Genomic DNA, 27,133 nt, shown 5'->3' on the forward strand with positions numbered 1-27,133 from the left:
CAATGTCAAGTTTCAAACCGCTTTGACGAAACCCTGACGCCGCCGATGGTAAATCTCTTTCATTCAAGCTGTTTTTCACGTTTCGCTTAATGCCCTCTTTTATATATAATAATATATTATTTGCTTTAGACTAGATTTTATCATTATGCCATAAATAAATCCGTGCTCTATGACATGACAAGTTCGGTCGATAATTTATTCTCAGAATTCAGTATCATACACTTTTTTTTACTTACAAGTTTGACTAAAGAAAAAACATTGTTTTGCAGCGTCATCTATCGCCGAGTAGAATAAACTTTATTCGGCTGCAAGCGCCATCTATTGCCGAATAGAGACTAATATTTCAATTCATTTTAGCGTTTTAAAGTGTGTCTTAAACAAACGAGAATGTTTTACACTATGGTTAGAAAAAAGTTTATAGGCATAGACTAGGCTGTCATGTCATCATGTCAATGTCAATTTGACATATTATATTGAACTGGCTCAGGGTGTTGCTGATTCGTATTTTTATCTAGTCATAGTTTTTATTATTTCCATTGTTTTTAAAATTAGCGGTTAGATATTTTAAAGAAAATGATTGGTACAGTATAATAAAACCATGTCTATGAAAGGTTCGTAATTTAACCTTCAGTGCTTACGCTTCAAGATCAACAAGAAACTAATTTTAGATGTTTACGTTTTCAGGACACAAACAGGCCAATCACCGCACTGCTGCAAATCATGTTCACAATGCAACTATCAAGAAATCCGCTCCATCATATCAGATTCTTCTTAAATGTGCAGAAAATAGTACAGAAATGTGTCTTCGTAGCTCCTTATACCACAACAGCTGACGCTCTTGATATATTCACTTCAGAACTGTTGCATAAACACCGGAGCCTGACAAAAAACAGATTAACGTTAAATAATTTAAACATAAGGTATTGTACAGAAACTAACAATCATGATGTGTCTCAAATGACTACGGAAAGATTAGATTTAACAATCAATGAACTAATATCTAAGAATAAAGAGAAGCAAATCCTGCAAATGGTACAGGATTGCTTATACTACCGGAAATATATTCCAATGCAAACCGTAAAGAAATTATGCAGAATTTACAGTGCAACCGGTAAACCGGAGTACATTGGGATTTTGCAGGAATACTGCGCAAAAGTTGATCCTGTTATATATAAGCGTAACGGTGAATTCCTTCACTATTTAGCTAAAGCTCAATGCATGAAAGGAAATTCCGATAAGGGCCTAGCACTGTTAAAAGATGTATATACTAAATATACGAGCTTACGGAGCTTATGTAGAGTTATATTCAATGAGCTGATCCAAGACTCCATATTAAATAGATCCGAAGCCAGTTTAGTAATATTTAAGAGATATGTGTTGTCGTTTAGCAAAGAGTTTGATGATTATTATCCGTTAGTATGTTTCTGGCATTTGAGTTGGTCAAGCTCTTGGTTTTCCGATCAAATGTTATCGGATGAACTTCTGGAATCTTCTGAGGGATTGAGAGATATTATCAGGGACAAGTAAGTTATGTCATCTTGATCAGATCTTTAAACGTGACATTCCACGGCAAAGGATACCTTATGGTGGCTGGCGCCTTCGTCGCATAGTAATAGTATTGGAGAGGCATTAAGGTACCTTTACCTATGGGATGTCACAAATAGTATATGTATTGCATCGGGTTAACTTTAAATGCAGGGTAATTTTGAAAATGGCAAATATTTACTAATCTAGAATCACTTCCTACTGTAGCAACAGTAAGCAGGAGGCCCTGGTAAGCTTTGCAGTAGCGTAAGTGAAGTATGAAGTGCTTTGTAGATATTTGCCATTTGCAAAGCATGGTATGCTTTTGAACTTAAGCACCTCAATTAGGAAAAAATCTAAAATACAAACATACATTAATTGTTCCCTGTCTACATAGGTATACTTCTGTGAATAGAAGGGATGATAGTTGGTTTATGGACACAGTACTTTTTTAGGAGCTATTCTTAATCATTTTATTTTCATTGTTGTAAGTAAAAAAATATAGTAGAGATACAACGGATAGTTCTTTGGCCGGATATCGGATATTCGGCCTGACCATCGGCCGGAAAGGAGGTCTAGTCTGGCCATGTGGTATACATGTGGTATCACTACACCTTAAAAAACAAAGTTCTTCACCGCGTCTGTCTGTTTCGCGAAGCGAAGCCCCAGCGGGTCGGGTTAGTATCGTTTCGTCTAAAAAGCAGCTGGTCTATGTAGCATCTGGTCTAAAAAGCAGCTCGTCTATATTGCATCTGGTCTAAAAAACAGGTGGTCTAAAAACCAATTTGTCTAAAACGCCCATGGCAACTGGTCTAAAATGCTTTTCGCCTAAGAAGCAACTGGTCTAAAAATACCTCTCGTCTAAGACGCAACTTGTCTAAAACGCTATTCGTCTTTAATGCAAGTAGTCTACAATGCATTTTGTCTAAATTGTGTTTCTGACGTCACAGGCGTCCACAGGCTACAGAAACCGCTTATTGGGACGTGTTTCTCGCCTAGGGATAGTATTGTCTTTCTTTCATTCATCTAATGATTTGTTCACATGGACATGCTTAGCTTTATTAATTAGTTTGGTTCTAAACAATATTTTGTTAAAATACTTAATTGGATATAACATTAATTAAAGTTTTTATTTAATTTTCTAGATTTAAGCTAGTTAATATTTCTAGATTTAAGTAGTTAGTTTGCTGTACAGTGTACATATTTATTATCAATAAAGGCATTAATTAATAGTAATATCAATATCATCTGAAGTACGCTGTTAAAATCTTTTGGGTTCCTCAGGGCCTCGGTGTATAATAAATAATACCTACTGATTTTAATATGAAAAGTGTTTTTTTAGTGCGTAAGTTGAAACTTAGAAATAACTTTGACGGCCTGCGTAGCTTAGTTGGTAGTGACTCTGCCTGCTAAGCGGAGATCCCGGGTTCGAATCCCGGTGAGGGTATATATTTGTGTAAGTATCACAGATATTTGTACCTGAGTCATGGATGTTTTCTGTGTTTGTGTTCGTCAATATATATTATATACATCGTCGCCCGGTTGCAGCGTTAACCCATTCAGTGCCGAAGACGCGAATTCGCGTCCTGTCTATGCCTAAACGTGATACCGAGGACGCGAATTCGCGTCGTCGCGTGGAAGGAGGCGGCACTGTGATGATTAAAAATATGAAGCGTCGGCAATGAATGGGTTAACGCTGCTCAGAAGTATTTGCGACTGATGGCGACTGTAGTAAGGTAAATAAGAATAATACGCCAGGCTGTAGGTGAAAATAACATTTTATTCTTAATTAAACTATTGGACTAAAATGCTTGTTATCAAAGAGAAAATGCGTTTTTTAAACTAAAGAATGCTTCTTATTAAACTAAAAACTTTCTTGCTCCTAATGTGGCATTTCTCATATTCTTGCATCACCTATCCCGTTCCTATCGTTTGTATATTTTTAAATACTTTTTCACTTCTGTAACCTTCTCCAGAAAGTCAAATGGCGTAATCAAACCCTCCTCCAACGCAGTCAACAGCTTAGTATATTCAGTGTCGAATTTTATATCAACCTTTTTTCTGTTGTTGACGTTGAAAATGTTTTTACACAGTTTAATGTCTTGGATTTTGGATTCTTCGCGTATTTTTTGCAAGAAATAAACAAATGTGGGCTTTCGGGCCACTCGACTATTCAATCTTCTATGCCAAGCTTCGACACTGTTCGTCGTGCGATGTCTTTCCTTGGCACAGCTTATCATGGGTAATGAAAGCCATTGCTTGTTTACATACCGATGGAAATCCCGCATTTCGTCCGTATCAGGTGTTATTTGTATAATATTAATCCAAGCGTCGGCTATACAAGCGGTGGGAATCAATGGTAAATTCGCGGTCAATCTGACAGCGTGGCGTCCTTCCTTTGTTGATGTGAGATTCATTTCTTCACCCTTATCCCATACATTTTTGTTAAAATGGAAGTAGCATCCAGTCAACTTAGCTTGAGGGAATACCATTCTGAACGCTTTGTATTGGCCTACTTCGTAGTCACATTTGAAAAAGTCTATGTCAAGCGATAATTCTCTTTTAAGTGCCTCAAACAATCTGATATATGTTCTTTTTGTTTTGTCAGGGAGGAGGGCATAGACAACTGGAACAATATTCGTATGGTTTTCGTTACTTCCAATATCCAATTGTAACGTGAAAAGTTGTTTGAAGGGTTTGGGAACTCTTTTGAAGGTGGAGTCTCCGAAAAACTGTTTGCCCTTAATGTTTTTTATTGTATTTTGACTTTTTTTGGTACAAAATACTAATATTTTGTCATTATTGTCTCCATCACACCATACCAAAAAGTCTGTGGCCAAAATTTCAGGTACTTCGACGTCATTTAAATTTAGGGGGTTGGTTTTTTGTAAATTTAGAAATTTTCTTCGTTTTCTATTTAGTGTATCTTTTTTCGACACATACATATCCATTTCTATTATTTTTCTTTTTGACTTTTCATGTAAATTCAATTTAGTTATTTGTTCTTCAAAAATCTGTTTAACGGGGGCATAATTCTTACATACTTCTTTTTTACAGGAATCAATTATCAAATCTACTTCATTTCTAAATTTGTTTCTTCGGCAGGAATGTGGAGTTGGGGGTGTCCTCACATTGTTTCGCTGCGGGCCTAATTTTATAGATGCACTACAGTCGGCACGGTTTACGCAACGCCATAGTGTAGTGCTGTCTTTATTAGTTTTATTCAAATTGTATCTATAGCCGTCATGTAATAGCGATTTACCTCCTCTCTGGCTCTCTATAAATACCAGTTCCTGCTGTGTATGCTCTCCACTACTCGGTCCGGGATTCATAATTTATGTTAACTATTTCACATAACCATAAAATAATATTGCATTATCGCAGGAAAACAGCACATAATAGAATGTAGTTGTCATTAATCTAATCAAATACGGAATCAGTATGTAGTCTAAAGTGGCCAGTATGTTTCCGATGTAAAGGAGTTTCAATATGAATTGCAAACAGATTGATTTATTGGATACAGAGTGGACTTGGTTACTTTAAGACTGCTTGCTAATTACATCATCAGCGTTTTAAAACACTTAGTAATTATAAAATGTACTTTTTGTCGAGCACTAGTGGCGTGGCAGTAGTACGCTAGACTTTCAATCCGGAGGCCTCGGGTTCAAACCTAGTTTCTAACTTTTCGGAGCTTATGTACGAAATATCATTGATACTTACCAGTTGCTTTTCGGTGAAGGAAAACATCGTGAGGAAACCTGCATACTTCTGCGAAGAAATTCAAAGGTGTATGTGAAGTCCCCAATCCGCTCTGGGCAAGCGTGGGGACTATTGCCCAAACCCTCTCATGCATGAGAGGAGGCCTGTGCCCACTTGCCCAGCAGTGGGACGTAGGTATATAGGCTGAGCAGGAGGAGGTACTTTTAGACCAGTGGCTATTTAGACCAGTTGCTACATAGACGAGCTGCTTTTTAGACCAGATGCTACATAGACGAGCTGTTTTTTAGACAACATGCTACGTAGACGAGCTGCTTTTTAGACCAGATGCTACATAGACGAGCTGTTATTTAGACGATTTGATTTTTAGACCACCTGCTTTTTAGACCAGATGCAATATAGACGAGCTGCTTTTTAGACCAGATGCTACATAGACCAGCTGCTTTTTAGACGAAACGATACTAACCCGCGGGTCACTAGTTATATTATATGGCTAACAAAGTTCCAACATCCGCTTTTCAAAGGCAAAAAAGCTTTTCACTTTATTTATTTAAGACAACAATAGGTCCAATGGTGTTAGTTCATCCTAGCCTACATTAATACTTAAAAACTAATATAGATTTGGTTCTTTGACTAATTTTCCACATCCAAGGACAATCAAGCTTATCTTGTACACTACTTGCTTATTTCCATTACCTTCCAGAGCGACAGCATTTACAATCTGCATCCTACGGGACGAATACAACGAGGATGCAGTGGTGAGACTCCTGCAAAGCCTGTTGAAGTATAGCATGATGGTGGAATATGCCAGAGTACTGCAAATACTGTTCAACTACAAGTGTAAGTAAAATATTCTTAAAACTAGAAGCACAGTCTATACAGTCACACAGTCTGCGCACCTGTACTGCATACATCATCTCATTGTTAGTTGCTCAGGGATGGGCGAAATGTGTCAGTAGAAAGAAAAGAGTGATATATATCTTTCTATCACTGGGATATGTATCACTCTTTTATATCTTTATCCGTATATATCAGTTGTCCCGCTCGCAACTGTATCGGCGCTTGCTGACTATGCATCATCTTATGAGCGTGTGTGTGTGTGTGTGTGTGTGAGAGAGAGAGAGAGAGAGAGAGAGTAGTGGTTATCCATCCCTATTAAAGTCCGTTTTTTTTAGCATTAGAAAGAACTTCGCAGAAGTTCGCTTGTGGTTCTAAATCTGGCACTTTTAGCGGTAACAATTTGAAGTAAATTACATGTATTGACTATGCTACATTAGATAATTTAATAATTATTAACAATTAACGAGCATGATAAAAACTGCACGCTTGCTTCTGCGGAGTTCTTTCTAATGCTAAAAAAAAAACGAACTATAAGCTCGGTAAACGTCAAAGGCCGGACCACTGTTACTTTTTACACTGTGCTAGAAGCGATTATTATGCTTGACATCAAACAAGTCCTTGATCAGAGGCTTGTTGAGACTTTTTAGTTGTGCTTAAAAAAGACTCAATAAAGGACCCGAGACTTAAAGGCTCGGAAGTTATTCAAGCACTTACCCTCTTAAAAACGAGTTGAGTTTATTGAATTTACACTCAAAAAAACTCGAGTTTCATTTCAACACTATGGCTGGACCCTCCAACACGGTACCAATTCTTTAAAACTCTGAAATTTTATACTTACTTTTAAGAACAAAAATATTTATTGAATTCTTATCTCTAAACTTCCTCGAGTGTAATTTCACTCATCATTCGATCCATTAATAATACTGTATTTAAAATAAATTATTTTACACCATGCATGAAATAAAGCACCCGATAATTATTAGAAAAACACAGATGCGTTATTTTTAAACACAAGTTCTATTTAATAAATCGGATAGAAGTATAAAAAAGAGGAGTGGGCGAGATGCTGTCACAGCATTCCTGTGCTTAAGCCTGGCCTATAATCTGTTGCTGTGCGATACTCATAATATCTAAGCAAACATCAAACATCAACATTTATTCAGCAAATAGGCCACAAGGGCACTTTTACACGTCAACATTGAATTTACATAAAAGCAAAAATAATAACATCAACAATTTAATTAAATAAAACTAACAATTCAATCTAACGTATTACAATTACTAAGAGATATATATGGTCTCTTAATGTCGAATTACATACAAAATACAGATAAAAAAACACACAAAAAAAATCTATAATATTTAGAGGTGTAAATGTCTCTAGGTGTCAGAACTATAAGATTAGGTATACGGTTTAGAACGGTTTAGGTTTTTGGCGGATGGTAGTGACCACCGGCTGCGATCTAGTGCGGATCTATCGCTCGCCATTCCTCCCCACAAACACCGGTCTTACAATAAGTCATTCACGATACACTCTGTGAAGCTATGGAACGCGTTGCCATCCCCGTTAAGGCAGTGTCAGTCTGTAGCGTCGCTGAAGGCAAAATTAATGAGGTTATGGCAATAACACAAAATGTCAACTGAAGGACACGTAGGTAGGATTGTGCGGTTATATATATTTATATATTTGTATGTATTTATATATATGTATGTATATATTTATTTATTTAGAAGTAATTAGTAATATTGTTATGGACATGTAATTGTTTCGTATATCTATATATGTATATGCCTTTGCACCTAATGCATCACATTGTATTAAGTTATGTTCCTAGGGTTAGCTATTCCTTTTAAGTCTCGCCGTCATGTACATTTTATCTTAGTTTGACTACCATTTCATATGTATCTCTCAGTTACTTAAAGGTTAGCTGGAAGAGATCCCTTAACGGGATAAGTTCGCCTTTGTACACATTTATTGTATTCTCTCTGTGTTATGTACTTGTTTTGTGCAATAAAGTGTTTACTACTACTACTACTACTACTATAGTTTATCAAGTTATCCTTAGAGATGTATAGGGTCTCCAAGAGTCAATATCCTGTATAATTAATACATTCATTAAGAGAAAAGAAACATACGAGAACAGAATGAGGCGTCTCACTGTAATTAATTAATAAAAATTAAGTTACTAAGTATAATAGCTCGTGTTAGCTTAAACAGACCAGTCTCCACAAATAGCACCCGTTCACGAGTATGACGCGTATCTCAGCCATCGCCTCCCTCAACCTTCATTCGGGAAAGTGGCGACCCGATCTTCCGATAAGAACTTCCGTCTCTGTCTAAAAGAAAATGTTTCTCCTCACAATATTTTTTTTTTCATTCCAGTGAGAAATAGAGACATGCGAGGCTGTGCCGAGATCATGCGGAACTGCGAAACGCTTGGCATCAGTCTACCATCCAACCACCAAGAGAAGTACATCAAATTGTTAATACAGGGCGAAGCGAAGTCCGAGAGCAAGCCGCCCAAGGACTTTAAACTCAAGTTTTAGAACCGCAGTCAATTGTAATAGTCTGTAAGTAAAGTAGAAAGAAATATAGTTGTATATAGTTCCTAGGAAATTGGTTTTATTTGTATCATGTTATCATAGTATTATTGGACGGTCTACAAGCTATTTCATCGTTTTTAACTCTTGCTAAAGTATATGTAGGTACCTACAAACTACATAATACTTCAACTACAGAAGGTCGGTAGAGCAGGAGTGAAGCTCTAACTTTCTGACTGTGTCTGAGCGACGTACCTACTATACCATATACCTACGAGAGTTCTTGCCCTATGCCGGTCGCCGTGGCTGCAGATGATGATGATGAAAACTTGTTATTGCTCCATTTGTACCATTACGAGACGAAACCTACACGTAAGGATACTTGTTGCGAAAAATATTATTTAGGGTGATTAAAAAATAACTGCATTCCCGTTGCCAGGGAGGTTTTGGGAGTTTTGGGATTATAAGTACTGAGCAACTTTTACTATGGGACCAACCCCGCTATCGCGAAAAAAAATTACCCCCATAGAAAATGGGCCAGCCAAAATGTATGAAACAGCCAAACATTTTTTTCGCGATTTCGGGGTTGGTCCCATAGTAAAAGTTGCTCAGTATAATTCCAAATTCTCCCTGGCAACGGGAATGCAGTTATTTTTTAGCCGCCCTATATCTGTGTACCTAAGTTATATTTACACACAAGAATACTAGCAAATCGGCAGAAACAAATTAAGACAAATAGCTTGAACGGCTCTCTCTGAATGCCCAAAGTAAGTAACTTAAGCTTATTAGTATGAGCCTAGTTAATTGCTAGTTAATAGATCATAGGCTGCCTTTGTTCTACAAATCTATATTTACATGTCTTTTATCAATGCTCTGGGCTGGGTTACATAAACATTGTAAACAGACATCTCTTTGTTACTGGACTAGATAAAAATGATTGTTGTCTCCTGACTGAAGGGACAAAACCGCAAAAAAAATTGATCTGTCCATTTACTTGCATAGTAACTCACCAAAAAAATGTAAGCATTATACCCGCTACCTACTTGCATAGTAACTGTTCTCACCAAAAAATTTGAAACGTCAACGCAAAACTGACTTGCTCACAATGTGATGAGCCCAAACTTGACACAGCTATTATATAATGTCATACAAACAGACTGACATTAATTAGCGTTCACGTAATGACTTCCGTGTTTTGTGATTTCCACGCGCCGTGTAAAATTGTTATGAATTAAAAAGTTAAAATTTGGAAAACATGTACAGAGTTGAAAGATAGGCAGAGATAGGGTTGCTAAAGCGCTTTTTACATCTAATATAGGTACGCTAACCGGGCACTTTTTGTAGGAAGATGGGTCAACGGTGCTACCAACCTAGTTAGCTTTCTAACAAGATTTCGGTTCCACGTAGTGTCAGGACACTGTTACCAATATTCTTAAAAATAAAAAATTAATTTAGGTAGTTCCCCTATCGTCCAGTCGACGTTTCTTAGTTAAATGTAAGTGTTTAAAAATAAAGCAGTGAAAGTTTTCGCATTTTTTAACGAATGTTCTGACATTTCGCGAAACGGAAAATTCAACCCGGCCATCGGAAATCCATGGTACACCAGACAGCCTTTTGTCAGAAAATTCCATAGCAAATATCCAACGTTACAGTTCATTTCAATTCATATCACCAAAATCAGGTTAACAATGATTTCGCTCAAAGTTTGCTGCCACCAAACTACTGGTGAACCAACATTATCAACAAGACTAATGTTTTGCTAAATTTGGATGAAGATATAACATTTTAGTTTTGCAAGATGAGATATTGGTACATTAGCACAGTTCCTTGGTTGATAAACGTAAGGCACGTTTAAATAAAGCAATATAATGTCCTCATTAATATTGGCACTGATAGAGTTTGTATGCTTAGTCGCAATAAGCAATCTTTACTATTTAGTATATTTGCTCGTGATATTGCTAAATACGAGAACAGAAATATAACAAAATATACCCGGAAGACGCTGGATGCGGGTGGCTTCCAACCGGTACGAATGGGGGTTCAAGGGGGAGGCCTATTTTCAGCAGTGGACGTATTATGGCTGAGATGATGATGATGATGATGAAGCACGGTTTGTAAAAAAATACCCTGCAAGCAATCTTCGCTCCGGATCAAGTTCCGGGATGGTCTTTATAACTATAGTGTTCCACATGTGTGAAATAAGATTAGATACTCTTCTTTCCCCTGCCCTTATCCCACGTTGTGTGGGGTCGGCACAACATGTTTTTCTCTTCCAGTCTCCTCTGTCTTTCGTGTCCTCAGCACTCACTCCTTTCTTTCTCATATCCTCTTTCACACAATCCATCCATCGTTTTTTGGGTCTACCATACCCTCCGTCCATCAACATTCATTCCTAACATTCTTTTGCCTATATGGCATTCATCCCTCCGCATAAGATTAGATACTACAGAATCCTAAATCCTAAAACTGGAACCGCATTTAGGTAGTAAACATCCTAAAAATTTTTAGAGTTAGCATCTTAATTAACTAGACAGAAAGTAAGGTGTAGAATAACGTTTTGTTCGATTGATCTACCTAAATTACGAATTTCATATATATCTGCGCCATGGGAATCCGCAAGGTATAGGTACTTACGGCTCTTGGAGCCACTTGTATGAAATGGGGATGTAGGTTCGCAAGCAAGCGTCAGGAACGTAACTTAAGAGGGAAGAAATACTACAGTCGCCATCGTATCGGAGCGGCCAAGGTGCTCATAAATATCTGAGCACGCTTCTATTGTCAAGGCGTTAGAGTGCGTGTGCAGATATTGTGAACACCTTGGCCGCTCCGATAATATCTGATGGCGACTGTACCTACCTACTATTCTCCATTCGCCATGACAGGCGTGGCTCACTCCGCGATTTCGTCGCTTTGCTACAGGTAGCTAAAAGTGCATCCGTTCGACCCCAATTTTGGCGTTTGTCATAAGCCGCGCGTGGCGCTGTCGCCATGCACCTAGCGGCCATATCTATTCTGTGCTGATCGTGATAGACGTGTTTTGATAGAGAATGAGTCTTCTGTAGGTACCTAGTACTATTATTTATTCTGTGGCCATGATTATTAGTAGTAGTAGATTTTTGGTAAAAGTACCTACAGTTAGTAGCTAATCTTCCCTCTTAATAGTCTAATATTATTATTAATAAGAGGTAGGTATGTAAACGTTATTGTCTCGGTACTCAATTATCTCCAGAGCAAATTGTGGAGGCAACGAACCATAAACCGGGCTCTTATCAAGTGTTATGTTAATCAGGGGTCATCGTTAATTATATATTATTGTCATTACTTATATTTTTATTATTCTTCCGTATAAGAACCTGTATAAAAAACCGGCTAAGTGCGAATCGGACTCGCGTACGAAGGGTTCCGTACCATTACGCAAAACACGGCATAAAAATCACGTTTGGTGTGGGGCCACTTAAATATTTATTATATTCTGTTTTTAGTATTTGTTGTTATAGCGGCAACATAAATACATCATATGTGAAAATTTCAACTGTCTAGCTGTCACGGTTCATGAGATACAGCCTGGTGACAGACAGACAGACGGACGGACAGACAGACGGACAGCGGAGTCTTAGTAATAGGGTCCCATTTTTACCCTTTGGGTACGGAATTGTACTTCCATATGAGAAACTGTATTTCCGGTATTGTTTCGGTTTCGGTAAGTGTCGGCTTAAATCATGTTTCGGATGATGATTTTGATGATGGTTTCGGCGCAAAAAAACAGGTTTAAGTCGGACACTAAGCATAACACAAGATACTGTACATACCTATCTATATTATATATTCTTTTTAGCTTATATGTCTATTACAAACCTACTTCCTAAATGGTTCAATAGATTCATAACAAACTTGCTGATTATTTAATCTGTGTATTTATAATTAGATGATAAAAACGCTCCCTAAATAGGCCATAGTTCAAACGTGACTTAAAATAAATACTTATTAAAGTTATTAACGATACCGCCTCATGTCTGAACACATGACATGAGTAGAAACTTATAAAATTAAAATCAAATATAATTTATTTAAGTAGGTATAAATTTATATCACTTGGTATGGGGTTGTATTAAAACGCGCACGCCGTGGCATAGCTACAGATCGGCAGAGCGGCGTGCCATGGGCCCACGAACCGAAAGAGCCCTTACTGCAGGCCTAAAACGGTCGTGAGCACAGGGGCCAAATGACCGTAGTTCTGTAGAAAGCGACCAACTTTTTATTTTTGTCAAAGTGACTTACACCCTAACTCAGTAGCTTTGGTCGCTTTTTGCATTGATAAAAAAATTGAATTGGTCGTTTTCTGCATAACTACGGTCAAATTCGACATGTACAACTGTCAGATTTCGCATCCACGTCAAATCAACAGTTGATTTTATTGCATACTGAGTGTTGATTCCATCAACGGTGGATAATATAATTTGGTACAACCAAAACTCGACTCTAAACTAAGGGTGGTTCGGTTTGGTTTGCTTGTCACCCTAACTGGATTGATAATGTCAAATTTTGACATTGTACGTATTCGAGAACTTATGATTTTTCCCACATCAACGGGAGATCAACACGATACGTCAAACGTCGCTTGTCGAATAGGGGTCCTGAATGAATACTTATGAATGACACTGACACACTATGAATTAAACGTAGGTAGTAAGGTCTAAATGTGCTTAGAAATGTTAAATTAGTATCGTTTTTTACAGTTTTTACCTGTTATTTGGCTAGTGTAAAACATTCCCGCACCAAAAACCCCGATGTATGCTGATTAGCTAATAGTTTTATTGACAGTACATAATAAAATGCAGAGCAGAGCAAATTATTTGAGGACATTAAAAGCTTTTAGGTATATGAACGCTCCCTTAGATGTAAATTACAATTTTATTAAGTATAATACCTAATTCTAATTACATTAGGTAATTATATAGTCGATTGCGTCACTTGCCTTAGGCCTTCCAGGCCTTCTAACTAGACAAGGGACCACAAAAGGTTCCGATGCGGCGCCAGTGTGATAACTGTGATAAGCGCTTTAAGAAGACGGATTTGTTTATATAAACTGATGGCCGAATTCTTATCGTTGAAGTTCAAGCTTCGGGTTAGTTAAAATCAGGGCTTTGCCCATGAATGGGTTTAAAAACAATCAGTGTTTGTGGACAAAGTGTTACAAATTCGGTCAGTATACAGTCAAGTGGAGTTCCGTTCTTACCACGCGTGTGCATAACGCTGCGAAAGCTCTGTCCGTTTCACCACGTGTCGAGTCGCCCCAACCGCAGGCTATGTAATAAATACACTGTATATACCTATGTATGTAATGTACAGACCGGTGCTGAGACATCTTACCTCCTTTCCTAAAAAATGTCTGCGTAACAAGAGGACAAGTAGGTACCTACCTACATTGCAGAATACAGGTTACATGCTTAATTAGGTAGGTACCGGCAATATTTTGCGAGATGAATAATATCCCGAAATCACAAAAAAGAAATGGGCTGTTTCATACATTTTGGCTGCCCTAATTGATGTTTTCTATGGGTGAGCCAATATTTTTTCGCGATTTCTGAGTCGGTCCCTATTACTATTATGGTTGCTCTGCTACTATGGTTGCTCAGTATGACCTATACCTAACTACGTTATTCACAATGCATAATATTGCCGGTTATTAAAATAAAAACCGAACAAATGCGAGTCGGACTTGCCCACCAAGGGTTCCGTGTTATATCGGCAAAAGAAATATAGGTACATCATTTTGTGAAACTTTCAACTGTAGCTATCACTGTTCATGAGATACAGCCTGGTGACAGGCAGACGGACAGTGGAGTCTTAGTAATAGGGTCTCGTTTTTACCCTTTGGGTACGGAACCCTAAAAACACCCTGTATTTAACTAACTTATTCAGAGTACATACTAGAATTAGAATCAAGTTAAAACTTTGCTCCATTATTAATCTGGCTAACGATAGTTCGAGTTTTCAAATTGAATACCGAGATAGCGGGGCAACTCCACATTTGCATACAGTTTGTCCAATACGATGGGTGTTATTAAATTAGGATCAACATTCGTTAAGCAAGTTTGACTTTATACAGGGTGAAATTGTTATGTCTGACCAAACTCTGGGTGAAATGATGTAAGTAGGTTATACTTAACAACTTTTACTAAGAGGCTAACCTCGAAATTGCGAAAAAGAAATCTGCTGTCTCTTACATTTCAGTGAATCAGTCAGTGTTTTCTATAGAACAGCTGATTTTTAGTGATTTCGGGGTTGGCCTCATAGTAAAAGTTGTTCAGTATGACCTACATTATCCACCCCTCAGAGTCGTAGTCATGGCTAAGTAACAATTTCACCCTGTAGGTACAGTCGCCATTAGATATATCGGAGCGGCCAAGGCGCTCACAAATATCTGAACACGCCTCTATTGTCAAGGCGTTAAAGTGCGTGTTCAGATATTGTGAACACCTTGATCGCTCGGATATATCTGATGGCAACTGTACGTAGAGAATCATCAGACAAATTAGTTTCGCTTAGGGTAGAGACGGACCAAACTAACTCTGAATGACATTTTTGCAATGACAAAGTGTGGCAATGTCATCATTAATGTCGAACTTCTATGACCTATGTGGTAGTATCTAATGGGAGTTTCTCATTCGCTGAAAAATATTCTAGACGGTATCTAAAAGTTTGCCTCCTTTTTTAAATAGAAGTTTCCGATTTGCATTGCAACCAGCTTAACTACCATTTATTGTTCTCTCTCCGGCTTTGATTGAAGCGGTTTATACAATTTTTCCAGCTACTGAGATCCGGAAGGTTAATGAAATATTTAAACAAAAACACTACAAACCGCAATCGTTTGTCCTTGTCTGTCATTTTGTCTTATGTATTTGTAAGAAAGGGATATAACATAATTTAACTAAAGCAGGCCCGTAAACTTTTATGAATAAGGGGAAAGACTCCCATTCTCCCATAGTACCAAATAGCCCCATGCGACGTTGCATTTCATGCTTGTACAGTCGCCATCAGATATATCGGAGCGGCCAAGGTGTTCACAATATCTGAACACGCACTCTAACGCCTTGACAATAAAGGCGTGCTCAGATATTTGTGAGCACCCTGGCCGCTCCGATATATCTGATGGCGACTGTAATACAAATTATCGTGAACAGGAACAATTCAGAAAAATATTGTAATATTTCATGCGCTCATTCCGACCGTTTAAAATCGAAATTAATTAATTAACCTACAGGATTATTTCGCTTGTACGTGCTCAAAGTTATGTTAACACTTTTCGCCTTATTACAAAGGAGTAAGGTGCAAAAGTGTATACATATCTTTGACGTCGAATGTATTTTACTGCTTCCCGATCCCGACATTATACTCCTTTTTAGGGTTCCGTACCCAAAGGGTAAAACGGGACCCTATTACTAAGACTCCGCTGTCCGTCCGTCCGTCCGTCCGTTTGTCACTAGGCGAACATCTCACGAACCGTGATAGCTACAGTTGAAATCTTCACAGATGATGTATTTCTGTTGCCGCTATAACAACAAATACTAAAAAGTTCGGAACCCTCGGTGGGCGAGTCCGACTCGCACTTGTCCGTTTTTTTATATTCTGGTTCCATATCGTGGTAGGCACGAGGATTTACTTGAAAACCATGAATAAATAGGAAATGCGTTTACAGGAACGTGATTTGTAAGATAACATTGCAATGACATTTTATGGCTGGTTTGATAGTGTTCGATCCAGAATGATGCGATATCGTATTTTGATATTCGCTTTATTGGATTTCATGTTGACAAGTATTTTCCAATCTTAACTTATTTTTGTTAAAAAACGTGCAGAAATATAGACGTCTTTACTGTGAATAATGCAAGAATATTATTCAACATCATCATCTCAGCCATAAGACGTCCACTGCTGAACATAGGCCTCCCCCTTTCATCTCCATACGTGCCGGTTGGAAGCGACCTGCATCCAGCGTCTTCCGGCGACCTTAACGAGGTCGTCTGTCCATCTTGTGGGAAGAATATTATTGTTATTTTAGTTTGGGATTTTTTTAATATCCACATAAACGACTACCTTTTCTTGTCATAAAATAAGCAACACTTTTACTATAAATCTTACTTTATTGAGATTTCTTATTTTATAATAATAGGTAACTTTAGTCAAACATAACAATAAATATATTTTAAAATCGAGTAACTTCGGGTTCCCTGGGCTTGGCTTCGGTTTTCTTCTTGTCATCCATGCGAAGTCTATGCAGTACTCTGGAAAAAGAACATTTATTTCAATACTTAAAACGAAAGTGGAGGACCCGTGCGAAATCGCCGTTTCACACAAACGTACGGCGCGATTCGGGAAGTGAATTAGAGATTAACTAGATACGACATAGTAAAGATATGTGACGTCCCACGGGTAAAGGTACCCTATGGCGGTTGGCGCTTACGCTATTATTAACGCCGCTCTAATATTATTGCGGCGCTATACGACGTAAGCAGCCGCTATAAGGTACCTTTTTCCATAGAACGTCACATATCTTCACTATTTCATATCTAGTGAATCTTCAATTCATTTTCCGAATAGCGGCGGTAGCCACTTTCCTCTCTGGATAAATATCTTTAAAGTAGTCACGACGACCGAAGGCGTTTTTTTCAAAGTAGTCACGATATGTAACAATTAATCAAGACATCTCACTTCGACATTAATTTGTAAAGTAAACGAGAATGTTATGATACTTAAACGATAACCTACATAATAAGCGCCTCTACATTACATAAATTATGCATTATTTATTGCGCACAGTTGATATTATTTGCAAAATGTCAGCAGAATCCCATGTGCATGTGCAGACTTTATAATTATTATTGTCAATAAACTGTTTTAGCTTAGTAATGTTTATACAAACTACACTATTACATAAAAGAGATCAACTCAAATATTTTGCAGCACAATTTTTAAGTAGGTAAAATTTTTATTCATATTTTAATAACCTGTTTTAATAATTTGTTCTCATCAGAGACCGAACTTATTGTGGCATTTTTGAACTGTCAAATTATAATAACCTTTTAAGTGCCAATGAAACTTTGAATTTTAATATTGTTTAAAATAAATTATTAATAAGTGTTCATACAAGTGCATACAATACACAAACAGTAATAGCATAAAAAAACCAAGATTTTGCATGACATCCTTCGTAAATCAATAACTTATTGTGTAATCTAATAAACAGCATCACAGGGGACCTAGAATACTATTATTAATATTATTTTGTAGTACTTAGGTAGTAGTGATGTCTTGTTGTGTTAGGTTTTAATATCTGTTAGTATCTGATCCTTTCGCATTTTCTCAAAGGTTAGCTGGAAGAGATCCCTTTTAGGGATAAGTTCGCCTTTGTACATAACATTTTTATTTTTGTTTTGTTTTTGTCCATTTTATGTAAACCTGTTTATGTGCAATAAAGTGACATACATACATACATACATACATACATAATAAACCAGATCGCATGAGATCATCTGAACCGCTACCGACGGCTATTATTATATTTATTTATTCAAATTTTCAATCTGGCAACAAGGCCCATATTACTAGAATACTCGTACCTTAGAGACTAACATAATATGTATTTTATAACTTAAAAAATAAAGACTATTTATGCGACAAAACGGCGTGACTCCGTTGAGTCGGCTGCTCTTGTGTAGGTTCGGCAGTTTGCCCCGGAACCTCCGAATCAGACAGAAATTAACACATTCACTGCCACCAACGCACATGTGCGTCCACCGTCATACAAGTTTGTTCCTAGGCCACGCCCTCTGGCAGTGAATGCGTTAATAATAATAGGTTATATGTACCTATAATGGCGCTAGGTTGTCATCTGGTAAAATCCAATCCTTACAACAGGAAAACTATTAAAACGTGTTTTTTTGCTTGAAAATATAACTGCGTATTATACGGGTTTTTTGAACTAAACAGGTTGCGGACACTTTCCAAAGAGTAGGGCAATTCTCGAAAGCTTTATAAATTTTCATAAAACATAAAGAAATGTTATTATTTAAAGTATTCATTAAAAAATATTGTTGATATTTCCGAAATCCTATATCACGTACCTAGAGACTTTGGCACTTTTGAGCACTTTCCGTCGGTACTTCAGTATCTGAGTATATATTATCTTTTTGGTCAAATATAGGCAGGGAACTGTCGTATAAGTACGTTCATTTTGTCTATGTGTTATTTTAACTTACAGGGCCCGATTCGGATTATGAAATAGATATCTATTAGACATCTTTTAGACATCACCAAGATACGATAACGATATGTTTAAGATCTAACCTGTCAAATTTGAGATTTGCGCGATTCTGGAGATACTCTTGAACGATTTCCACAGGATATTAACTTAGAGATCTACTTCACATCTAATAGATATCTTACTCTATCTAACGTAAAAGTGACATTGGTTTCCCGAATTGCGCTGCAAAAGAGAACTAGTTGATATCTTAACTATAACGTATCTAGAATGGATCTAGTACGTGTCGTCTCTTGTGAAGTTCGAATACAGCAGTAAGGGTACAAATTATATATATTATTATAATACTACAAACCCTAATTAACTTAAGCAAGACACACAAAAACCCACACCTTCACGCTCTATAAAAGTTCTAACAACACAAAAACACACTTGCAATAAATTGGCAACATTAAATTGCATTGTAGGGCCAATAAACTATAGTAAAGGTCATAAGGTACATACACAGTAATAGAAAATGACAGTTCAAGGTTTTGGTTACTAGAAATCGTAAGGGCGAGCGACCGCAAGGCTACTTTTTGCGAGATGTCAAAATACCCCGTCAGTATTAGGACAGCTAGATTTATGCAATGGGAGGTGTGTCCGATTGGATTATCTATAGACACCTAAATAACCTAGCTATTCTTAGCTGTAAATGTTATTGGCCTGAAAGTATCTGTTTTTTTCCAAAGGATAAAAAAATAAAGTTTCAGAGTTAGAGATTTGGCTTAGCTCTGTAGGTTTAAATTTCTTAATGAACTAATTTAAATTGATTATGGTTGTGATTTCTAGAGTAGGTACTTAGGTATCTATGCTAAATTGTATATTTTTTGTGCTATATTAAGAGCCCTTCAACGTGCACACTAGCGCCACAGCTAAATAATCGTGATTATTTAAATTTAAAGAAATATATTGAAAAAAGGGGGCCGCTACGTATTGTATTGTGTATTTAAGTACCTTTTGAATACATCAGACTAGTTTTTATGTTGCTGGATTCGTCAATCTATGCGTCCAAAGTTAAAACGGCCGTTTTTGTTTTGAGTTCCTAGATCGACGGAACCAGCAACACAAAAACTAGTTTGATGTATTCAAAAGGTACTCAAATACACAATACAGTACGTAGCGGCCCCCTTTTTTTAAATATCTTTCGTTAAATTTAAATAACCACGATTATTTAGCTGTGGCGCTAGTGTGCACGTCGAAGGGCTCTTACATATTCGAATTAGGTACATGTGTATGTAACATTATACACGTTCATTTGTACAGTGAGCGGTAGTATACATAAGATATCTGACAATTAATGCGACATCCTGCATAATAAATATGTATGTTTTATACTGGTTTTAACCGGTTTATATCTATATAGAATAATAAAATTGCGTGTTGGATAATTTCTGAGTGTTTTGAGAAAATTTACTTTTTGCGTTACATGTCATCCATTAACAACAAGTAATTTATTCAAAAATATGTCACGAATTCAACTTGCTCTACAAGGCTTTACTTGCTTGCATATTTTACGTAATTTGATGTGTGTGTGTGTGTGTGTGTGTGTGTGTGTGTGTGTGTATGTGTGTGTATGTATGTGTGTGTGAGTGTGTGTGTGTGCGTGTGCGTGTGCGTGTGCGTGTGCGTGTGCGTGTGCGTGTGCGTGTGCGTGTGCGTGTGCGTGTGCGTGTGTGTGCGTGTGTGCGTGTGTGCGTGTGTGTATGTGTGCTGTAGATACTCACATTAATATAATTATAGCAGGAACCGCCAACGCGGCGCTGATGAGGTAGAAGGCTCCGGAAAAGGAAGTGAGCGTGCTGAGGTACACCTTGCTATACAGCGGCGAGTATATCACCGGCACCAGCGCTTCGGATATACTTATTAGAGAGCTTGTTTTACCTGCGAACAAGTTTCATTAATTATAGTACATTTGCAAAATAAGGTTTACTAAATAGCAAGCTAGATGGCACTGAACTGGCCGCGTTGATTCGTACATCACGCAAACGAAATTCTTATCGGGATTATATAATAGAATCGGGAATTCGTTTTATTGGTGAATGTGAAAAAGAGTATTTGTTTCATTTCTTCTCATGTAAAGGGCGCGCTTTTTGAACGAGTTAGAGGTACCTATGTACATACAATTAGCTCCAATGGAATTACGGAAGCCTGCTAGGAATCGACAATGATTTTTACATTTTTGTAATGTCACTGAAGCGTGTGTAGGTATGTGCAATATTTTCAGTTCCCAAAAAAGCTAGTCTCATGTTAACAATGACTCTGTAAACAAAGACCCGGCAGTCAACAACACCCATCTCTAATCAATCTCGTATGCACATACAGACGTCGTCATACCTGAGTGATAACAGCATCATAAGTGACGTATCTCAGTTAATTAAATCAATACACACGCGGTATTTATTCTATGTTGTAACTACGACAATTTATTTACAATGGCTAACCGTGGGTTATTTTCCGAGGAAAATATTTGCTTTGTCAGTCTGGATAAGATAGTATCAAGGCTAGCTTTCATTCTTAAAATATCTTAATATTATAATAGGAATTATTCATCTCATCTAGTACAGCCTACGTTAATTTAGACCATCGCAAATGGGATTGGAAACTGTCAAAGGTTTTACCTGTCTCTAGTTTTGTTCTATGGATATTGGCTTAGAGGGATGCTAGTCCAGGGGCCCATTTCTCGAACGATATTAGACTAATATTATTAGTATAGGAACTGTCAAATCGTATGGGTTGCCATGGCAACACACTAATAATATTAGACTAATACCGTTCGAGTAATAGGCTCCAGGGATCGCAACAGGTTTTTATTTCATTTTTATTAGTCTAGTTTAGTGTCCCACTGCTGATTGGCAAAGGGCAACAGACAAAATTAGTGCATATCTTTTCTCAGCACGTTTCTTCGTATTTTCGAACCCTCGTAGTTTCGGCTTGGATATAAAGCTGAACATCTTAGGATACCACGTAGTTATTGGACTTATCAAAAACACCAAGTTTTATTAGGTTAGTTTTATTAGGGTTCCGTACCCAAAGGGTAAAACGGGACCCTATTACTAAGACTTCGCCGCTGTCCGTCTGTCCGTCCGTCCGTCCGTCCGTCCGTCCGTCCGTCTGTCTGTCACCAGGCTGTATCTCACGAACCGTGATAGCTAGACAGTTGAAATTTTCACAGATGATGTATTTCTGTTGCCGCTATAACAACAAATACTAAAAACAGAATAAAATAAAGATTTAAATGGGGCTCCCATACAACAAACGTGATTTTTGACCAAAGTTAAGCAACGTCGGGAGGGGTCAGTACTTGGATGGGTGACCGTTTTCTTTTTGCTTTTTTTTGCTTTTTTTTTTGCATTATGGTACGGAACCCTTCGTGCGCGAGTCCGACTCGCACTTGCCCGGTTTTTTTAAATTTATAGATACTTAAATTTTCACTGTCCGAACCATATTATGTAACTCGTGTCATAGAAAATACAGACTATTTTCTTCCCCTCCTTTTCTCCACTCAGCAGGTTATAACAGATTATCATCTTCTGTGATAATCTTTATGTAAGTAGAAGCCGGCAACGAACGTGTTGACAATGTGAACGTTTCGTAGGTACGGTCGACGACAAATATATGTTTACACTTTTACCCTTATTACAAAGGAGTAAGGTGCTAAAGTGTAAACATACTTTTGACTTTACGTACCTACGTACAGTTTGGAGGTGCGACGCTGTAAAGTTTGTTTTGTGATACATTTCTACGTAATTTACGTGTTATTGCGTATTTTGCGAGTCTCGCGTTATTTACCACTAAAATTTATAACTGTCATTCACGATTTGTTTGTTTATTTTAACTATAATTATCATGTTTTTTATTATATTGACATCCGCTCAGTAGTTTTTGCAAGTAAAAAGAAATACATTGCGGTAAAATTCATCACGTGTATTTTTTTTTCTAAATATGGTAGAAGACTGTAGGTATGACCATTGACAAAGATCGTATCGATTTAGATAACTACTTATTAATTATAATGAAATCAACACACAAAGTGTTAGTAGATTATTTTTGAGCATATGTGTTTGTTAGATACGATTTCCGTCGTACCGAAACAGAATTGATTGTGTGAGAATAGGTACTGTAAACAATTTAATGCTTTTCTATAGCACTTTCAGTTGCTACACGTTGTGGGGCAACATTATCCTACAAACTAAATGGACCCACGAGGCAAATTTTCGTGGCTCAAGAAATATGAATTTTATGTATACCATGTACTTATTAGGAACCGCGAAATTGAATACCTAGTGACTGAACCTAGCATCATAGGCATATAGACCTCACAGACTCCGTTGGTTAGGCCATATTTAGAGAACGGATGAAAATCGGAATGTGAAAAGAGCGAATCTGGTCCGCTTTGCAGGAGGACGTCCTATCAGACGTCTCAGGTATCGCTGGGGCGACATAGTGGAGGCGGATCTGCGCAGACTCTGAGTCCACATTGGACGGGAAGTAGCCCAGGACAGGAAAAGTGGCCCTGTCTTGTATCGGAGTCTCATTTTAGGTCACTGAGCCAACGGAGTATAAAATAAGTAGTATAAAAAGTTCCTTACCAACTTCGTCTGCTTGCACCAACTTCGTAGCTATACTTCTCAACGACGTGGCGCCCGCAGAGCTGAACATGTCCAGCAAAGGCCCCAGAAAATACACGGTTCGGTTGGGCGCCATCGCGTACACCAGGCTCGCAGCTATCCTGCTCAGGCACGCCACCACGCCGATGATGCTGTCCTCTATCTTCCAGCGCTTGCTGAATAGGTATATTGTCAGGAACGAACCTGCGGTAAAAAAGGTAATTGTTAGAGAATTAAGTACGTGCTTGTACTCGTAGGTTTTAAATTGAATGTCAGATCGTGGGTCCAAGCAACAAAGCTTAATATACGGCCAAGGAAACCTTGCTTGTTTCTAACAGAAGATGGTTTGCTACCAAATTTCATTGCGCCCTGATAAAGATTAGGGTGACCTTGGACCGTCTGGCCCGCCCTTCACGTTTAAAAGATGACTCTAGCTATACCGAGCCGGGCCCGGGCCGAGGCGTCCTACATGCCATTTTCTAATTTTCTATGACGGCTGATCGGTGATCACGTGGTGCTTTCCATAGAAAACGAAGCGCCGGAAGCTCCGGCCCGGCCCCGGCCCGGTTTAGCGTGAGTCATCCAGCTGGCTTATCTATTGGATGTTATTTTCATTTTGCACAGAAAAGAATAAGGATAATACTCGTAATTGTTCAGCTGATCAATAGCCATGGACGATTGGGGTCAATTTCACCAAACGAGCATTTTTGTCTAATTTCCATGGAATTTTGAAATACCAACATTACACAAAAAAAAATATGCTGAGAATTTGATAAAAAATATAATAAATATTAATTTTCTTATGGGATGAAAATATTCATAAAACTATAAAAGTTATTTAAATTTAAAATTTTGGTCAGGGCACGGGAATTAGTGTGTCCATGGAAATTAGATTTTACTAGGACGGAAATTAGAACACGGCACGGGAATTGATTTCTTAACTTATTTTGGTACTTAAAACTATTATTTATGTATATTTTAATCTACAATAATATACTGCAACCATACTGAAGTGGCATCGGACATATTTACCTTCTTTAATTTTAGTTTCGAACGACAAATCTACGAAAGTATGTTACACTAAAAACTACGTAGGTATTTGACTAATCCTTTCCTTTATTTTAATGACAACTAATCTCTCTTTCTTAGTAAAATGTACATATTTCAAAACAATACTTTGAGTAGTTTCGTAAACTTGTCCGCCTTTACATACAAAACTATTCATTAAAAAGTGTCATTATGTATCTGCATGTAGATAGGTACAAGGTATATGATCTGGTATATGGTCTTATAGGAAATGATACTAAGGAATAAATAGGGGCACAGTGAGAAGAAGTTATTGTGTAAGTTAATCTGAAGAAATCGAATATGCTGCATTCATAAATTAATAACCCAAAAAATTGTTTGAACACATATGAGGTAAGGTGGGGTAAGACTATCACCGGGGTAAGACTATCACTTGTATGGAATCCTCATACTGTTAGTCTTGCCCCGATCAAAATAAACTAAGTTAGTCTTACCCCGCCTTACTTTACACATAGGTATACGGGGTGTCCCTGCCCTGCGGGAAAATCTTCAAAGTGTAGGTTGGTTAAGTAATTTCTCAAAAATATCATAATCTTCCTAGAAAAAACTTGCTTACAAAATACCCCCTGGCACTGACTAAAATAACCGACTTGGTTTCACATTACATCCCAAAACTTTTTTGTAGTAGAGTAGAAGAACTGCGTTGCGAGATTTGCATCTTTTTACATGAATTGAAATGATCCCATCTCTTTTTGTAGGCTGTCCTTCTTTTCGGGTAAACATACCCATACCATACTGATACTATGTATATACATATCATAATACATCTTTATTCATACTCACATCGTCCATCGTAGTGTACCTTTACTCTCCCTACTAATTGTAAGAACTAAAAGGTAACGTTGTTATCGCATATATTTCTATAGGATTACAAACTTAATTATGCAGTTATCTTTAGAACGTGACTAATATTGCAGTATTATTAGATTTTTATTGGCTTAAAAAGCTAAAACCTAATTACTTTTCAAATTTGGAACTTGTGGGTATGCTAGAAGTACCTTAAAATAATATTGATTAAGAGTGATTGTGCCAGTGACAAAACTAAGGGATTTTAAAGTGTATTAATTCTTAGACTACATGCTCAAATTAAATGTTATTTAGATAGAATGTTATTGAGATTTGATGGTACGGCCGTGCCACTTTGTTTTGCTCGACTTGGCGGCCGCACTGCCGTGCCCCCAGATCCTTTGTCCTTCTTCAGGGTTCAAACTATCTCCATGATGCCAAATATGTATTATCAAGATGATATTGTTTCAGCGGCTTAAGCGTGACGAGATAACAGACAGACAGACAGAGATACTTTCGCATTTATAATATAGTAAGAATAGGATATATTTAATTTTTCTTGTACCTATTAGAAAAGCTAATTCATAACAACTAATCTATTAAACGAGCAATTCTTGTATATATTTCGGGGATCTCGGAATCAGCTCTAACGATTTCGATGAAATTTGATCATATATGGGCGTTTTCTGGGATGAAAAATCGATCTAGCTAGGTGTCTCTGTGGTATATGTTTTCCGAGCAAAGCTCGGTCTCCCAGATATTTAAACTTAATACGGCTTACGCTGTCAGCTGTCAAATTTACAAAATAAAACCATAGTAAATTTGATTCATTTTGTTTCATGTAACCTTAGGTACGGGTATTATAATACGTAATAATTCCAAAAATAGTTTTATGTTTATATAATATTTTAATATGATAAATGAATAAGGTAAGGTGGCGCAAGACTAACAGTACGAGGATTCCATACAAGTGATAGTTTTACCCCAGTGTCGTCTTACCCCACCTTACCTTACGTATTAAAATTGCCCGGGTTATTCGGGTCCACCCTGTAAGTATGTACTATAGTACTTATACTAAAAAACTGTTCATAGATTTTTGTGCATTCTCTGAGATTTCCTTAAATGTAAAATAGAAAGATATACGTCATATTATTACTACATATAATATATATTCAATGCCAATATATATATATGTAATAATAATATGACGTAAACATTGCCAATTAACTTACAGTGCCCCCAATTAAAAATTTGTTGACAATAAATGTAATACTTTCTAATTCCCGTGCCACTTAATCAGCTGTTTTAGGTAAATATTCTATGGGAATTAGGGCACGGAAATTAGAATTCGTAATAAAAAAATTCGCCTAAAATTTAAATCGTGTTTAACCAAACTGTTATGTTATTGCTTACATAAAGATACATAAAGGCCTCCTAAATATGACAATTGTTTTTGAAAAGCTATGTGGGAAATAAAATTCATAAGGGGCATCGAAATTAGAAAAAAATTGTCGCCCACCCGGATTCCGAAATACTTATGCGATTTGCTCGAACACGCCGCGGCTTGACGTATGTCCGCTTGCTTTGAGAATCAGCCGAATACTGCCAGTACAGGTGAGGTGGGACACGAGGCGGTTCAGATACAGACGTCGGCTGTGAGAGCCCTTTGAGTTTTGCCGACGAAATTTTACTCGCGCGCTCGGACAAAATTTAAACTTCGATCACGAGT

General features: G+C 37.4%; 2 protein-coding genes across 2 annotated transcripts in view; one reads left to right on the forward strand and one right to left on the reverse strand.

Annotated features, from left to right (window-relative positions):
* The first annotated feature begins 480 nt into the window (after nucleotides 1–480).
* LOC134671993 (uncharacterized) lies at nucleotides 481–8,646 on the forward strand. Its single transcript, XM_063529891.1, has 4 exons — nucleotides 481–611; nucleotides 685–1,523; nucleotides 5,945–6,081; nucleotides 8,465–8,646. Exons 2-4 carry the CDS (start codon nucleotides 721–723, stop codon nucleotides 8,626–8,628), a joined length of 1,104 nt encoding a protein of 367 aa, XP_063385961.1. The 5' UTR covers nucleotides 481–611; nucleotides 685–720; the 3' UTR covers nucleotides 8,629–8,646.
* An 8,100-nt stretch (nucleotides 8,647–16,746) lies between these two features.
* LOC134671995 (proton-coupled folate transporter-like) overlaps nucleotides 16,747–27,133 on the reverse strand; it is a 34,125-nt gene continuing 23,738 nt past the window's right edge. The window contains exons 3-5 of the mRNA XM_063529892.1: nucleotides 23,515–23,736; nucleotides 20,650–20,806; nucleotides 16,747–16,907 (exon numbers count right to left, since the gene is read on the reverse strand). Coding sequence (XP_063385962.1) covers nucleotides 16,829–16,907; nucleotides 20,650–20,806; nucleotides 23,515–23,736 — 458 coding nt within the window. The 3' untranslated portion in view covers nucleotides 16,747–16,828. The remainder of the gene's footprint in view (nucleotides 16,908–20,649; nucleotides 20,807–23,514; nucleotides 23,737–27,133) is intronic.

The sequence above is a fragment of the Cydia fagiglandana genome, chromosome 16 (assembly GCF_963556715.1).
Source record: "Cydia fagiglandana chromosome 16, ilCydFagi1.1, whole genome shotgun sequence".
Lineage (NCBI taxonomy): Eukaryota > Metazoa > Arthropoda > Insecta > Lepidoptera > Tortricidae > Cydia > Cydia fagiglandana.

Coding starts and splice junctions, on each gene's coding strand:
- LOC134671993 (XM_063529891.1), top strand. CDS start 721: ATGTTCACAATGCAACTATCAAGAAATCCGCTCCATCATATCAGATTC. Junction 1,524..5,944: donor AGAGATATTATCAGGGACAA/GTAAGTTATGTC, acceptor ATTACCTTCCAG/AGCGACAGCATTTACAATCT. Junction 6,082..8,464: donor AATACTGTTCAACTACAAGT/GTAAGTAAAATA, acceptor TTTTCATTCCAG/TGAGAAATAGAGACATGCGA.